Here is a 15,309-nt window from a genome sequence, read left to right as displayed (position 1 = left end):
CTTGGGCAGGTTGTTTATGAGGATTGTATGTATGCAACGGCGAGGAACTTAGAAGAGGCAGGGGGTTACGGGCGGCGGAGGTTCTCTGTTGTTTGCCTTGTCTGGCCAGCTTGCACTGTTTGTTCTCCGCGTCAGCCTTGTGGGGAAAGCTACGGAGCTCGACGACAGCTTGCTATCTACCTAGGTACTCTGATAGAGAACGACGCCGCAGGGCAACATGGTGAAGGCGTCTGGTACGTAGTTCAAGAATATTTAATGTGACATTTGAACTGAGAGTGCTGACGTCCTTTGTTGTTGCTACAGTATACCTGCTCTTCTTGATCCCCCTCGCCCTGATCGCCATCCATGTCTGGGTCTCCCCGTATACCAAGGTCGAAGAATCGTTCCATATCCAGGCCATTCACGACATCGCGACCTATGGCATTCCCTTGAAGGATATCCAGGACAAGTTCCGGGCCCAGTATGATCACTTCTCGTTCCCGGGAGCCGTGCCGCGGACGTTTATCGGAGCGCTCGTCATTGCGGGGTTCTTGCGGCTGGAACTATTGCGAGAATCGGTGTTGACTAGACAACTCATAGGTATGGAGCTTCGAATGGGTATTCTATAATCTGGAGTTTGCTCTAATGGCGACCTTATAAGCGCGATGGGGCCTGGGTCTCTTCAATGGGTATTCCTTGCTTTCATACGCGGAGGGACTTCAAAGAGCCTTTGGCACGACGACGTCCACTTGGTATATACTATTTCTAGCCAGCCAGTTCCATGTGATATACTATGCGACCCGGACGCTTTCGAACATGTTTGCGTTTGGAATCAGTGAGTCTTCTTTTCTTTCTTGCTTAAATGACTTCCCTACTGACGTGTACCTCTAGCAACGCTGGCGTTGCGATACCTACTCCCGGAGCCCGTAGCTGCAGAGAAATATAGCAAGCGGTGCCGTCTTTCTCTGTACCTAATGACCGTGGCGGGCATAATTTTCCGCTCTGAAATTGCCCTCCTGCTTGCCGCGCATACGATCTTCCTCTTCGTCGCGGGCCGCATCAGCATCCGAAGAGAGATCATCCCCGCCGGGGTGTCCGGCCTCCTGATCGGTCTGATGCTCACGTTGGCAGTGGACTCGTTCTTCTGGCAGCAATTCCCGCTGTGGCCGGAGCTGGCGGCCTTCAAGTTCAATGTCATCTCCGGCCAGGCCTCCGCCTGGGGCACACACCCGTGGCATTTCTACTTCTCGAACGCCCTACCGCGCCTCCTTCTGAACCCGCTCACATACCTCGTCGGAATCCCGTCTGCTCTATTCCACGTTGCAACTCGCCGCAATGCTCTATACATCCTCGTCCCGTCCCTGGCCTACATCGCCATCTACAGCCTGCAACCACACAAGGAATGGCGCTTCATCATCTACACCATCCCGCCCCTGACGGCCGTCTCCGCCCTCGGAACGGCCTACATCTGGACGCACCGCACGAAATCCATCCTCTACCGCCTCCTCTCCTTCCTTATCATCCTCTCCACCCTCGCCAGCTTCCTCGTATCGAACTTCATCCTCCTCCCCATCTCCGCAGCCAACTACCCCGGCGCTTACGCGCTGAATGCCCTCCACGCTCATGCACACAACACCAAACCCACCATCTCCGTCCACCTGGGTAACCTGGCCTGCCAGACGGGCGTGACGCGGTTTCTGCAACTGCCCCCTCCGGAGAAACCTCTTGTGTATCTGCCGGGGTCACCGGACGGATCGATCCCACCCCTCCGGAGCGGCAGCTCGCTGTGGAAGTACGACAAGACGGAGAACGAGACCATCAAGTCCAGCCCTGGATTCTGGGAGCAATTCGACTACGTCCTCGCCGAGCCGGACGAGGAAGCTAAGATCCGCTCCCTAGCGGAGGACTCCGACGGCGACAAACGCTGGGAGGTCGTCAACGTCGTGGACGGCTTCGCTGGCGTTAATATCCTGCGTCCTGCTGAAGGGACAGGGACGGGTGGGAAATTCGAAGAAGAGCTATTCGGCAAGATCCTGGGCCGGAAGGGCGCAGAGCTGTGGAGGTTTGGAGTGGAGATGGCGAGGAGGTATGTCACAAAAGGGTGGTGGGCGGAGGTGAGGATGGAGCCGAAGATTAAGATCTTGAAGCGGGTGAGATAGTTTATTTATTTATTTATTTGTAATTATCTTGTATTGTATTGTATTTTAGTATTGGAGTTTTGCGTTGTTTTGGGTCGGGTTGAGAGTATTCGTACAGTACATGCACATACATATACGGTATAGTTAAGCTCTTTTGTTTTCAAATTGCTTATCTCATAGTATCTAGTTCCATGTACCATGTCCATTCAGCCACTTCTCTCATAATGGCTGCCTGGTATCCTTCAAGCAACCTATGTTCTTAGATAAAGTCATAAAAAACATAGAGCAGGGGGAAAGGGGGGTGGGGACTATATCAGATCTATCCACACATCATTCAGAGATACAAATTCAAAAAAAAACTCAATTGATATGGGTATTCGTTTCGTTCTCAGTAACATAAGGTAGAAAGTAGAAGGGCATTCAAAGGTAAAAGGGTACAAGAAGTCTTAACAAATCACCTCAATCATAATAAACAAATCGATGGCATCAACCGATCGATCATTCCGCCTGACCCTGACCCTGACCCTGACCCTCCAACTTGGCCAACCTCCTCTCCAGATCCTTCACCCACGGCCCCACCACATCGATATTACTCTTCATGGCCGCCTCCCCTTCCTTCATCCGCTCCTCCACGACCCGCAGCCCCTCGCGCCACTGCTCGATCTCGCGCTTCATCTCAGCCTGGCGCTTCTCCAGCGCGTCGAGCGTCTCGCTCGCCTGCGCCGCGCCCGCGTGGATCGCGCGCAGCGAGCGCAGCCGCTCCAGCACGCTGGGCAGCAGCGGGTGCAGGGACTGGATGGTCGGCAGGGTCGCGTAGAGGGCCTGGATCTTGGCGGCCTGCTCGTCACGCTGCGTCGCGGCCGGGTCGACCTCGGTCGCGGAGGACGAGGAGACGTCCACGTCCGAGGTGTAGTCGATCGTGGCGGCTGCGATGCGGGCCGCCTGCGCGGCTTTGGCGGCGTCGACGGCGCGCTTGCGCGCCGTGGCGAGGGACTCGGCGTCCGCGGTGAGTCTCTTGATCCGCGCCGTGAGGGCCTCGACGTGCGTAGTTGTCACGGTCGTGGAGGGTGGAGCGGAGCCTGTGGTTGGTACGGCGGAGGCGGGCGTGGGACCCGTCAGGGTGCTTGTCAGCGTGGAGAGGCGGGAGGTGAGCTTGTCGAGGGCCGGGAGGACAGGTTGCAGGATTTCCGAGTTGTCTTCGGTCATGTAGGGGTTGGAGGAGCTGGAGATGCCCATTGCAGCCTCGATGAGGGAGAGGCGGGTGTCGAAGGAGGCGGCGTGCGTGAGAAGACCGGATGGGGCTGATGCGGACGATGAATCTGTGGTGCCTTCAGGGACCCCGTTCTGTTGCTGTCCACTGGCAACAGCAGCAGCAGCAGCAGAATCAATCTGCGAGCCTGCCGCAAGCTTCTGAGATAGGATTGCATCCGCTGAAACGGGTGCTGAAGCACCGCGCGCAGACGCATGCAGGTTATCCAACGCGCGGCTTAACTCCAGCACACCGTCCCCAAGCTGGTCATCCTGCTGCTGCTGTTGCTGTTGTTCCTCCGCGGACTCGCCCTGACCCTGACCAGCAGATTCCTTCTCCGCCTTCCTCTTCGCCAGCTCATCCTTCAATTCCTCCGCCTCCCGTCGCAGCCGGGCCAGCTTCCTCTCGAGACTCTCGTCCTCGCTGTCGGTGAGGTCGCCCAGCTCCTCCGTGCCGTCTGCGCGCCTCCGTCGCCGGCGGCTCTTGCTTCGGTAGGATTTCCTCTTGGCGGAGATGCTGTCTGAGAAATTGACATCGCGGGCGTCGAGCTCGGCCCCGAGGAAGTGAGCGCGCGCCTCGTCGGCGTTGACGCCGCGGCGGTCGATGTCTGAGTTGGAGCCGACGTCGTCTCCGGAGTCTGAAGCTGTACGGATGGTAGCGGTCTGTAGAATAGTAGTTAGACGAGTATCGTATATAGTATCTCTGCTGCAAGACTAACCGGCACCGTCGACGCTTCGTCCGTCAGATCTGGAGTCTCGTAGATGTCGGGCGCGAGGTCCTATTCCGCGATAGTCAGCACAATCTCCGGTTGTCAGATCAGATCGACCGCACAACGTACCAGGTCTGGTAGACCCGCGTATTTCTTGTTGAACGCCATGTTTCCAGGAACAGGATCCCCCCGCCAGTCCTATCTTCTGCACCTCTTCTCTGGCGATGAGGATGTGGGGAGGAGCTGCTTGTCCGCCCCGTTGTTGTTTGGAGGAGAGCCGCCCGTGCACGTGCAGCACGTACGGGGTAAACTCCACCCGCCGCTTTGAAAATATCTCCTCTCTTTGCAACTCGACAGACTGCTGCCATTGAGGCTATTACACCTTTTCTGACCTGCTGGACAATCTATTCCTACCAGGCATTCACACCTCCCTTGATCTGAGAAGGTTCAATGGCTGATGGGTTTCCATGGTCTATCTACCTGAATGCATCCTTCTGCTAACAGGACACTTACCTGCACTTTTATGGAATTATGGCCATTAGCTGACTTCAGGACATCTTGCGGTGGCATTTCACACTGCATATCGACCCGAGTTCTACGATTAGGACATTGAAATGGACTTTGCACACATGCATTCTGGCAAATCCTCCTCAGCCCAGTTTCGTTGGACAAGAGCTTCTAGGTGACATTGTGATACCTTCCCTTGGTTCTTCTGCTTTCTCTCAGCTGGGACCAAGTCTTCTTGAGCTGCTTCCTGTCTTTGCATTCTTCATCTCCCATTTGCTCCTCTCGGGTCCCTTTTGAAAAGCCGCCTCTCGTCGACTTGTCTCTCAGCTCCCGCTCAACTCTACGCTTTCTTTTTGGAACATTCAGAGGAAGATCTCGTTCTTCGTTCTGATGCAGATCCATCTCTCTCCTTTCCTCTCTACTTCATCATGATTTGTCAAACTTTTCAAGAAGCCGTCCCTCATTCAGTGGCTAACCGCTGCCGCTTTCTTTCCATTTCTATCTCTATGATTTTCCTGTTCTATTCCCGTTGTTTCCTCATCCGTTACCTGGAGAGATACCGGGTCTCTATTTTGTGAATCGCCCTTGTCACGCGATGCGACCTTCGCGCGATTGCCAATACCATCGCCATCGCTCAACAACAGCTTGGGGACGCCGGGTGTCGCAACATCTAGTGGCCATTTGCCGCCGCGGTCTCGAGCATTTCTGTTCCCGTTTTCCCGCAGGAGGCATGCAACCGGCCTCACGCTGCCGCCTCTGGCCGCAAAATGCAACGGGGTCTTCTGGTACACCATGGCCCGCTGCTCAAGAAGGGCTGGATACCCCTCTGTCCGGGAGCACCTGCATAGTCCCGACAAGGCCCATCGAGCTCGCGGCATGGATCGGCTCGATCCTCGAAAGTTCCAGAAAAGTTTTCCTGACGTCCGCCCCGTGTTCGATAAGCAGTCGCGCCATGGCCTCAAACCGGTAGATGATAGCAATTTGGAGCGGTGAGAAGAATCGGATGTCCCTCTTCGCTTCCACGAACAGGTCCCGAAAGGCCCTCCGGGCAAGAGCGTAGTCCGACTCGCTGCAGGAAAGAATAAAGGTGGTCCCTGCTGCGTCAATGTTCGCCTTCCCTTCAGAGAGGGCCAGCAGGGCCGTCCGTTCCCGGTTTTGTGCTGCGGCCCAGCGGAGCGCCAGGCCTCCGCCCTCCTCTGCATTCCGGCGGTATAGGTAGCTGTTGAGGAGAGTATAAAGGCGTCGGTTCGTCTGAACAAGCGCGTTGAGATCGCTTTCGCCGTGGGCGAAAGCCGCTATACGTAGGAGCAGCTCGTTCGGGAGGTCGAGCAGTGACGGTGACATGTCGAAATAGATTGCTCTTGCACTGATGCGGCCGAGACACACCCCTATAGAGATCTATGTATGATCTCTTTCCTTTTGCCAAAGACCATACGGCCTTGTCTCCCCGTTTACCAAACAGAGGGGAAAAGCAGCCTTCGTACCTGGGGAAAAAAGGGATCGGAGAAAGATCTTATTTATCTTAAATCGAACTACCTAACATCGCGTGCGTTGGCGCCGGTTGATATCGCCGTCTACCTGTACCTACCTACGTGGCCCCGTCGTGCAGCTGCTAGTATCACATCGCGCCCCACCCGCAAACTACAACTGAGAACGATCGAACTGGCACACATACCTCCTTGGACTGAGCTGGACTGGTGAGCCTATATGGTACTTAAAGTTTCCTCAGTCCACCTCGTGAACTGTACAGGAGGCCCCTTGAGTGATGATTGGGTCAGTTGAGTACAATATGGTACCAAGAGCCACTAACACTATTTCTCCAGTGCAAGATACCCGGCGCGACATTGATGTTGGAGCTGCTTTGAACACTCAACAATACAGGCTCCCGTTTTATTTCCTAGATTGAAATAGAATTCAATTCAGGACGCGAAGACAACCTCATGCTGTCTTCTCTCTCAGGTAGACTCATTATTCCGCATCCCCCCTTCTGCCTCTATATTCTTTATCTTTCAGCAATTTCCAGTTCCCAGAACCCTTCTCGGAGGCCGCTCTTCACCTTTTTCTCTGAGCTCCTCTTCAGTGCGATGCTGTACCTCCATTTGGCCCCTTCTCAGAGCGAGATCTCGTCGTCGTTGCGCTTTCGTATCTGACGATCTGGCGCAGAAGATGGAACGTCTCTGTTCTGAGATTTTGCCTTATTATGCGAGTTGGCCTTCTCGTCAGTGCTCAACAACATCCGGATGGCCTGATCCTTTGTGACGTCTACTGGCTTTCTAGTTGACTTGTCTCTAACATCCCTATCCGCACCTCTCTCTAGAAGATACTTAACCGTCCCCAGGTCTCCCCCTGATTGCATGATACAGTGGGGTCTGAAAAGCCGCGTCCCGATACTCCAGAAGACCCTTATCTTTATCCAGGAGCACCTGCACAGTCTCCGTTAGGCCCTGGTAGCTTGCGGTGTGGATCGGCGCGACCCCAACGACCGGCCACCGCTTCCTGACGTCCGCCCCGTGCTCGACCAGCACCTGCGCCAGGCCCTCCCACTTGAAGTACACGGCGATCTGGAGCGGCGTGAGCGGGCGCAGGTCCCCTCGCGGCTGCTGGAACCGGCCTGTGCGATGATGCCTCCACCCCAGAAGCGTTTAGCCCGTTCGTGTCGATTTCCGCTCCGCCTTCGGAGAGCGTTGACATCGCGCCCGGTCGGGATGTATCCTGCCAGGGAGAGGAGCAGCTCGTTGGGGAGGTCGAGCAGGGACGGTGACTGTGACATCTTTCCTTTTTGCCTTGGGACAGATAGATAGATAGATAGCTCTAGCACTGAAGTGCTACATTAGGTACCCAAGTTACCCCGCAGTTTCCTGTATCGTAAGCACTGATACGACGGAGATAGTTAAAAAAGAAAGGACCAGTATTAGATAAGAATGCGGAGCGTGTTACAGTACAGTAGAAAACAAACGCCACCTCTATCAAGATGAGACCTATTATTTCCTCTCTCTCACACACTCTCTCAATCTTCTCCACTCTTTTTATCAACCGACTACCTATGTAGTTGGTTGGTCAAAACCTATTGTGAACAAGTGAACCAGCATCACTGGCACTTACACCGCCCTCTGGCAGCACCGATCAAATTACCTAGTTACCTAAGGTAGTTGGTTAGTCAGCAGGCAGCGCCTGCATATAGTTATAGGAGCCTCCTTCTCCATGTTTTAAATTTATTCCAAATATTTACCAAGGCTAGGTACATTAGATTCATTTAGATTAGATACCTCAGTTAGGTACTTGACTGTAGCTTGGCAAGGTTCGAACACCTATGATCCCCTGCCTAGGTAGGTAGCTGGAGCCCATGCCTGGGGGGTTATCTACCTACCTACCTACCTACCTAGATAAGTAGGCTAAAGAAAAAAAAAACTCTCCCTTTTCATTCCATGACTTCTTCTAAATATCTCCTATTCTCAATGGATGGATGAATCTGGAATCTGCCCTGGACTGTCTTGGACTGGACTAACTAGAGGTACAGTATGGTACAGTACAGTACACTGCTTTGCTGCACAGTACTGTACATACATACATAGGTCCAGTACTAGATGTGGAAGAAAGGAAGGTAGAAGGCAGAAGGCAGAGGTAAATGTATTCCACAGGAATAATCCATGCATCCATGCATTCATTCATACATGCGCGTACTGTACGCATGCCAAATAAATAGAATAATCTCAAAAGTTGCCGCCCGCAAAAATTCCCAAGTTCAAGTCAAGTACGCCGTGTCCATCCCCACTCTTTAGCCTAACCTATCCATGTCATGTCCTGCAATGCCACAAAAAAGACGATCGATCCCGCGTGTGCTGTAAATGCACGAAAACACAGTGTGCCTCCCAAGCCAGGCATGGAATGAAACAATGGTGATGTGATGTAATAAGGTCGAGTTTTTGGAAAAAGAACAGATAGGAAAACACTCGTGTATATTCCTTCAAGCAGGAGCTGTTCATCCGCTTTCCTTCTCTTTTGATGGCTGCTCTTCACGTGCTGAGCCATTTACAGACGTGTTATTGGCTTCCGCGGTATCTGTGCCTGGACCTTGATTGGCGGTGGTACCGTTAGATATGTTCATGGCACTCGTATGAGCCACGGTATCGTCATTTGTTGAAGGTTCAGTTGAAGACTCAGCGGCTGTCCCATTAGGAGCAGAAAGACCAGCAGCACCACCATCCGCATCTTTACCGGATGTTGCAGCAGCAGGAAGCGCCATCTGATTCGACGACCCCGGCTGCCACGTCTCGAACGGATTGGCCGCACACCACCGATCCTTGACCTCGTACGTCTTCCTTTCCCACTCCTTGATCTTCTCCTTCCACCGACCCCACACCTCCGTGTTGGTCTGCCGGTTCACTGCCGTCTGCTCGATGTACGGCCGCTTCTCCTCCTCGCTCGCGTCGCGCCACATCTGGCCCAGCGCCTGGCGGATCTCGTCGCGGGCGGCTTTGGCGTTGGGGTTCTTGGTCGCTGCGCGTTTGGCCTCGTCGCATTTGACCTTGCATTTGTGCCAGTAGTCCTTCTGGTAGAGGAGGAATGGGTTGAGGCCGGTCTTTGCCGGGCGAGGTTCGGGTGGACCGAGTTCGGCGTAGATGGCAGTCCACATTGCTTGGTCGTAGGCCTCGCGGAGGGATGTTTCGGATGGGAAGGAGTTGTTGGAGGTTCGGGCCTGGATCGGTTCTGCTGCGGGAGCGGTAGGGATAGATCCTGAAGGGATCTTTTCGGACGAGGGAGGCGGTTCTTTTCTCTTCTGCCCGGCTGTCGTCACTGGAGTGCCTACCTCTGCAGGTCTACTGCCCTTCTCAGGAACAAGCGGAGTCGGTATCTCAATAGGGCCTAGAATGGATTCAATGATCTCGGATGCAGCGCGTAGACCTGAGAGATATGCGCCGTGAACAGTGGCCGGATGAGTGCCGCAGGTGGCCTCTCCAGCGAAGTAAAGGTTGCCGATCGATTTCGCCATCAGATCATAATCGCCAGGTAAAGCCTGATTGCTGACGAACGAGTAGCTGCCTCGGGTGAACCTATCCGTGCCCCATCGGGTGATGATGGTTTCCAGAGGATCGGGGACAGCAACGTGCTTGAAGATATTGCGAAGCTGAGAGGTGACTTCAGTGATGATCTCAGCATCGGGTGTACACTCTGCCTGGTGAGCTGCATCGCCGGCCATCAGGGCAATAAGCATCGGAAGGCCACTGGTCTTCATGCAGTTCCAGAACAGATAGAATCTACCGCGGTTGGCAGAGTAGTCCTCTTGAACCATGCTGTCTTTATTCTTGGGCTCGCGCAGAAGTCCAAACATATCCCTGTCGACATCCCAGAACGGCTTGTCGAACACGAGGATCACCTTGTTCATAATGCCAAATCCAAGCCGGTCGATAGCTCCCAGCTTCCAATCTGGAAGGGGAGGCACGAACTGAATGGACCGATGCTTCAGCACGCCAAGGGAGGTAGTAAGGACGACCTTATCTGCTGCAATGACCTCTCCATCCTCGCAGTAGACCATTGTCCTGTGATTACTGGACGATCCCGTAGCGTCATACGATATCTTGGTGACAATCTTATTGGTGCGGACGTCGAGTTTGTCCGGAAATGACCACAGACCACGAGGAACCTGTTGATAGCCGCCTACAACCTGGGCGTGCTCGCCTTCGAATTCGTTCCCCATGTCTTGGTCCCATCCGGAAAGACTCAGCTTGCCAACGTTAGCAGCATTTGCATATTCCAGGTTTGCAAAGTGCCAGTTGAGCAATCGCATATCCTTTGGTGTCAGAGGCAGCATGCGCTGGTACTGCTTGACTCCTTCATCCATCACCGCTCCCAACGTCTGCGTGCTGGACGCTTTCGCAATATTATCCAGATTAATCGTGTCCTTCACGGAGACGCCATCCCTCAGTTTCAATCCCATGTTTTGGCACGTCAGTGCAGCTGGTTGTTCTTCTGCCGGACCAAGATCCGCCAGAGGAGCGCTGGCTGCTTTGATATCCGCAGTCTTGTGACCTACCCCCCGTCGAAGACGCTTCGCGGGTAGCAGTAGCCCAATTGTTCCTGCGGCCCGGGCTTCTTCGTACTGCCTCACTGTAACACCATCGTCAACAGAGGAGTCACGGCCGGCGTCTATCGCTTCTCGATCACCTTCAGCAGTAGGTGCGATGACTGCTTTGTGGCGATAGAGCCCAGAACGGTCGAGTATGTCGTTGTAGACTCTTTCGTCCATTGAGTCTTGCAATTCATCTACCGGAGATCCATCTATGTCATAGATGGTTGAGATGTCACGCAGTAGGTGGTACCTCAGAGCTAACTGGCCGCGGATGATCGGGTCCAACGGATTGCCACGGTCAAACCCGACAATGATTTGAGCACCCATTTCAGCTGTAGGTCTCAATCCAGGAGCCAGGGTTGTGCTTTTTAGACTCCGCAGCGGGTGCGAATATATGCGACCACCGATCCTACGCCTGCCTTCTAGGACGATGACGCGTGGAGAAGTGGAACTGTCACGGTAATGGCGAAACAGGCCCTCTAACTGCCTGGCGCAACCTAGGCCTGCCATGCCAGCTCCAATAATGACTATAACCGGTCCCTCCTTCCGGCGACCTCGCTTATTCGGTACTAAAGCCTGCGGTATCTCTACACATCCAAAGTTGATGTATCCGTTTCGGACAAGCCAGTCGTAAGCGAAAGCTGCGAGGTTCATCCAGCGGTAATCCTTCGCACAGCCAAGGGCTTCTTCCTTTGTGACGCTCACCATCGGGTTGCGCGTCCACAGTCGAAGGATCCCGTTTCGGATGTTGAGATACGTCGTGACATGAAGGTGGCACAGGTGATCCTGCAACGCCGCCTGCTCATTCTTATGCAACGCGTAGGGATTAAGTCGGGACGCAAGAGCCGCCGCAACACACTGCTGAGCGTAGACACCGGCAGAAAGCCTCGGAGGAATCGACGATCGAGGCCGGAATTTCTCAAAGTCTAGCTTGGGCTCTGCTCGTTTCACCGAAGGGGACGCAGACTCTAAACTGGCCTGCAACATTGCGGAAGGGGAATCAGATGACCTTTGTTGTGGAAAAGGTGTTATTACGGAAGCGGATGTCATTGAGCCATTAGGCGTGTTGTGATTCGTATCGGCCTCTATGTCGCGCGACGATGTGTGGCCGCTGCTCTGCGATCCACCTTCCAAGCTATCTTGAACCACCGGTATCTGTTGAGATTGTAGGAACCCATTTCCAATGGGAGCGTCCGCATGGTTTATCCGATCAAGAGGATCGCTCTTTCGCGAGCTGCGACGCCGTTTCGCTGGTGGCATTTGATGATCATCAGTATCGGCGATGGAGTCATGGTGGGAAGATGAAACCTGCCCATCGAGATTGATACGATCGCCTGTCAAAGATGTGGTCAAGGATGCAGGTGCCAAAGGTAATGCACCATTGGGTGGACCTTGCAAGTCCTGAGTTCCAATAGTTGAAGCTGCCTCCATATTTTATCTGCGGGCAAGGGGGCTGCTGCATGGAACACCACGTCTTCTTCACACAAATGTATATCAGGCAGGAAATCCGGCATCAGACAGCCCATCCAAGTTCAGTACATTTATTAGAGCTTTTTGAACAGAGAGAGACTCGTTTTTTTCTAGGGGGAGGTCGTGATATCAGATGTCGAGGACTCTCTCCATGGTGGGCCCACTCATCAGGTGTTGCTGCTCAATGTCGTCGCCTTTTTTCTTTGAGCGTTGGATCCTCCAATATCGCAAACGTGCTATAGATCTGTCAGAATCGGGATGCGAAACATGTATCTTGCGCTTTAAAACAAGAAAAAAAATAATGTGATGCCCCAGGGAGGCTGGGATATGTATGTATAGAAGAAGCAAAAGGGCAAGGACTTGCCTTGGTCGGTTTCTCGGGGCCACATGCATCCGGATTAGGGACATCAGGGCTTCCCCCCCCTCTCAGCCACCCACAACGGGCTGCCTTTAATTTCCGCTGAACGATATATAATAAGACATTCACTGACAAAAAATGGGCTGACCCTCGACGTCTGCCCCGTGTTATCGTTCGCTTGACTGTTGATTGATAAAAAAGCTTTTTGATCTCAACGTCTATATTACTACTACCCACGGGATGCCCCGGCCGACCCTAGCGTATTTTTCAGTCCGGAGAAAAGCAGCCGCAATCTTGCCCACTCTTCTCCTCCCTCTCTCTCTGTGTGTCTTTCTCGCCATCAATGCTGAGCGAGCCTCTGATTCGGAATATACGACATCTACGCTGTATCAGTCGGATTGGACCTGCCTCGATGTCGAGTTCCTTACATCTATCTCCTGTCGGACCAACATGGGCGGACAACGAACCACGTATTCACAGGACGCGCATACATTATGTGAAGCCGCGGAAAAACTTCTAGGCGGGAAATAATATCCAGCGCTTTAGATACAACTCTCAGATGAGAGCCGCTGCGAATAATAACAGGGTCCTATTTATGATAACGATGATGATGGTGATGGTGCAGCATGGACCATCTCTGTATCAGGCAGATATATCCCTTTTGGCGATAGTAGATGTTTGTCGCTGCACTAAGATGCATGAGATCTATCAACTAATAGAGCTGCAGCAGAGGGATTGATATCTTTTTACCCATCACTAACACCACAATTTTCTAGTGGCTTGACAGGTCCACTCATGCAGTGTCGAAATATCAAATGCAGATTTGGATGAAAGCAGCCCGTTCATCGCTCGGGTCTTCTCTGAAGACGTGAGATACTGCACATTCCAAGAGACATCTACCATTTTTACACCCTACGTGGTGAGTTAAATCCCTGGATGAACTGTCAATCTGTACATGAACTGACAGTAAGCAGCAATACAGCACTTGATCGCCCCGCCCTAAGAGCTCGGAGTGCAATGTCATCACCATTTTGGAGTCTGAACCCTTCTAGTTCCTACACCTCTGTCTCGTCTATAGATTTGAAACATATGAGAAGCAGGATTAGAAAATATCATTTTGTCGTGGGTGCAGGTATCGCAGTATATTTCCGTATCAGCGCCAAGGGGTCATATTTCATTCATGCCAATGCCAGTTGATATCGTAACATACACATGTGCCTTTCCGTTGAATTTCCTGAAAGGACACAAAGGATAACATCATAACCCTAATCCCAAAAAAAATCTAAAGCCAGTTAACATCGTGCATAACGACTCTATCATTCTTTCTCTGGATAAGGAAGTCCAGAAGTATGTATCCCTGGATGCCTTGACGCATCGGCCAGCTACTTCAAATTCGTGGAATCGGAAGTGCCAGTTCCCACATGTCTATGCAGCCCGTACACCTCACCGTCATCGCCGTCGCCGACTCCGAAGATATCGGAGTCGTTATCAGTGAACTCGTCGCGATATGCCCCGTTTGTATCCCTGGGAGGAGCTCCCTCAGCCTGGGGCCGCTTGGTTCCTGAGGCACTGTCGCTGTCGCCGTCATCAACAATCAGGTCGACATTATCGTCATCTACATCATCATAGAAACCGATATCCTCCTCTTCGTCGCGAGCGAGAGTCGTAGCGGCGGCGTTGGCCTCCGGGTCGTCTGAGAAGGCACGGTGGGGACGGTGGGCAGCGTGATCGGCTTGCAGGGATTGGCGGATGTTCGCGCGCTCTTCAGCTTCGAGCTCTTTGGCGCGAGCCAAGGTTCTATAGAAGGAAACATTCTTTTTTAGTATTGAAAGGGGAAATGTGGCATGGAACACTTTGAAAGAAATTCATGCGGGGTTACAGTGGAATCATCAGAGAGACTAAGGGGGGGGGAGGCCTGGGTGTATCCACCTTTTATATATGTACCATCCTGTAAAGATGCCTATTCCAACAGTAATGATAATACTCGTGATGTTGACGGCTTTGGAGACTGCGCTCATCTTCTCGTTATGCTCTGAGAGAACGCGCAGCCTGTTGCCGATAAACGCGGGCACCAGCAGCTTCGGCGATATGATAGCCGTAGCCAGGCCATACATGAGCGGATGGACCGTTGGAAATGTTGAGACAGCGCCATTGCATATCGAGTACGGTAAAGGGCATAATCGGATCATACACAAGAGCTTGAGGCCGTCGTATTTAAGAGTCAAGGCAAGAGCAGCGAATCGCTTGTCATTTTCCATCAAGCGTCTGACGAATCTAGAGAGGATCGTCCGTGATACAATAAAGGAGCAGGTCGAGCCAATAACAGTCGCACTGGCGTAGATTAACCAGCTGTAGGGACATTAGCATGAATGTAAATTTTCCAACATGATGGTAGACAAGAGATACAGACCCCTTCCATATCCCGAACAGGAAGCCAGCTACGGTTCCGAACGTGGACCATCCCACCAATGGCGGAAAAGAGACACCAAATACGCACATCCAGAGGATGAAGGCCGCCAGCTTGGAATTTTCCCACTTCTCCGCAAGGGGCCGCAGCCAGATGAATACCTTCCCTGTGAAGAACAGGAAGGCCAGACCCAGGGCGATGGCAGCAAGAGCAGCCAGAATAGCTCCCGCTTTCTGCAGGAGGGTCATCCTCCCGAACGTCTGGGATAAGCGCCGCCATGACACCTGCGCTTGATTTATGATTCTGTCACGGAACGTAGCTACCTCTCTGACGGAGAAAGCAACGGAGCTTCGTCTGAGATGTGCTGAACGGCTCCATGGTGGACGTATGCCGTGAAGGGGCGGCGAAAGAGGTTCCTCGGGGGA

General features: G+C 53.0%; 6 protein-coding genes across 6 annotated transcripts; 1 reads left to right on the top strand and 5 right to left on the bottom strand.

Moving 5' to 3' along the window:
* Nucleotides 1–217: 217 nt before the first annotated feature.
* On the top strand, nt 218–2,138 carry VTN00DRAFT_10116 (uncharacterized protein; the record flags this gene model as incomplete). The annotated part of the gene is made up of 4 exons (XM_069426737.1): nt 218–233; nt 304–579; nt 641–814; nt 871–2,138. 4 exons carry the CDS (start codon nt 218–220, stop codon nt 2,136–2,138), a joined length of 1,734 nt encoding a protein of 577 aa, XP_069283878.1.
* Nucleotides 2,139–2,615: 477 nt separating this feature from the next.
* On the bottom strand, nt 2,616–4,243 carry VTN00DRAFT_10115 (uncharacterized protein; the record flags this gene model as incomplete). The annotated part of the gene is made up of 3 exons (XM_069426736.1): nt 2,616–4,028; nt 4,085–4,144; nt 4,205–4,243. 3 exons carry the CDS (start codon nt 4,241–4,243, stop codon nt 2,616–2,618), a joined length of 1,512 nt encoding a protein of 503 aa, XP_069283877.1.
* Nucleotides 4,244–5,046: 803 nt separating this feature from the next.
* VTN00DRAFT_10114 (uncharacterized protein) lies at nt 5,047–5,926 on the bottom strand (the record flags this gene model as incomplete). Its single annotated transcript, XM_069426735.1, has 2 exons — nt 5,047–5,364; nt 5,423–5,926. 2 exons carry the CDS (start codon nt 5,924–5,926, stop codon nt 5,047–5,049), a joined length of 822 nt encoding a protein of 273 aa, XP_069283876.1.
* Nucleotides 5,927–6,906: 980 nt separating this feature from the next.
* Nucleotides 6,907–7,352, bottom strand: VTN00DRAFT_10113 (uncharacterized protein; the record flags this gene model as incomplete). The annotated part of the gene is made up of 2 exons (XM_069426734.1): nt 6,907–7,143; nt 7,272–7,352. 2 exons carry the CDS (start codon nt 7,350–7,352, stop codon nt 6,907–6,909), a joined length of 318 nt encoding a protein of 105 aa, XP_069283875.1.
* Nucleotides 7,353–8,561: 1,209 nt separating this feature from the next.
* On the bottom strand, nt 8,562–12,080 carry VTN00DRAFT_10112 (uncharacterized protein; the record flags this gene model as incomplete). Its single annotated transcript, XM_069426733.1, has 1 exon — nt 8,562–12,080. The coding sequence occupies one exon, from the start codon at nt 12,078–12,080 to the stop codon at nt 8,562–8,564; it is 3,519 nt and encodes a 1,172-aa protein (XP_069283874.1).
* A 1,779-nt stretch (nt 12,081–13,859) lies between these two features.
* Nucleotides 13,860–15,132, bottom strand: VTN00DRAFT_10111 (uncharacterized protein; the record flags this gene model as incomplete). The annotated part of the gene is made up of 3 exons (XM_069426732.1): nt 13,860–14,274; nt 14,407–14,826; nt 14,888–15,132. 3 exons carry the CDS (start codon nt 15,130–15,132, stop codon nt 13,860–13,862), a joined length of 1,080 nt encoding a protein of 359 aa, XP_069283873.1.
* Nucleotides 15,133–15,309: the final 177 nt, after the last annotated feature.

This window comes from Thermoascus crustaceus (genome assembly GCF_041956765.1).
Source record: "Thermoascus crustaceus strain CBS 181.67 unplaced genomic scaffold VTN00scaffold_9, whole genome shotgun sequence".
Taxonomy (NCBI): Eukaryota; Fungi; Ascomycota; class Eurotiomycetes; order Eurotiales; family Thermoascaceae; genus Thermoascus; species Thermoascus crustaceus.
This window is presented reverse-complemented; position numbering and strand designations above follow the sequence as displayed.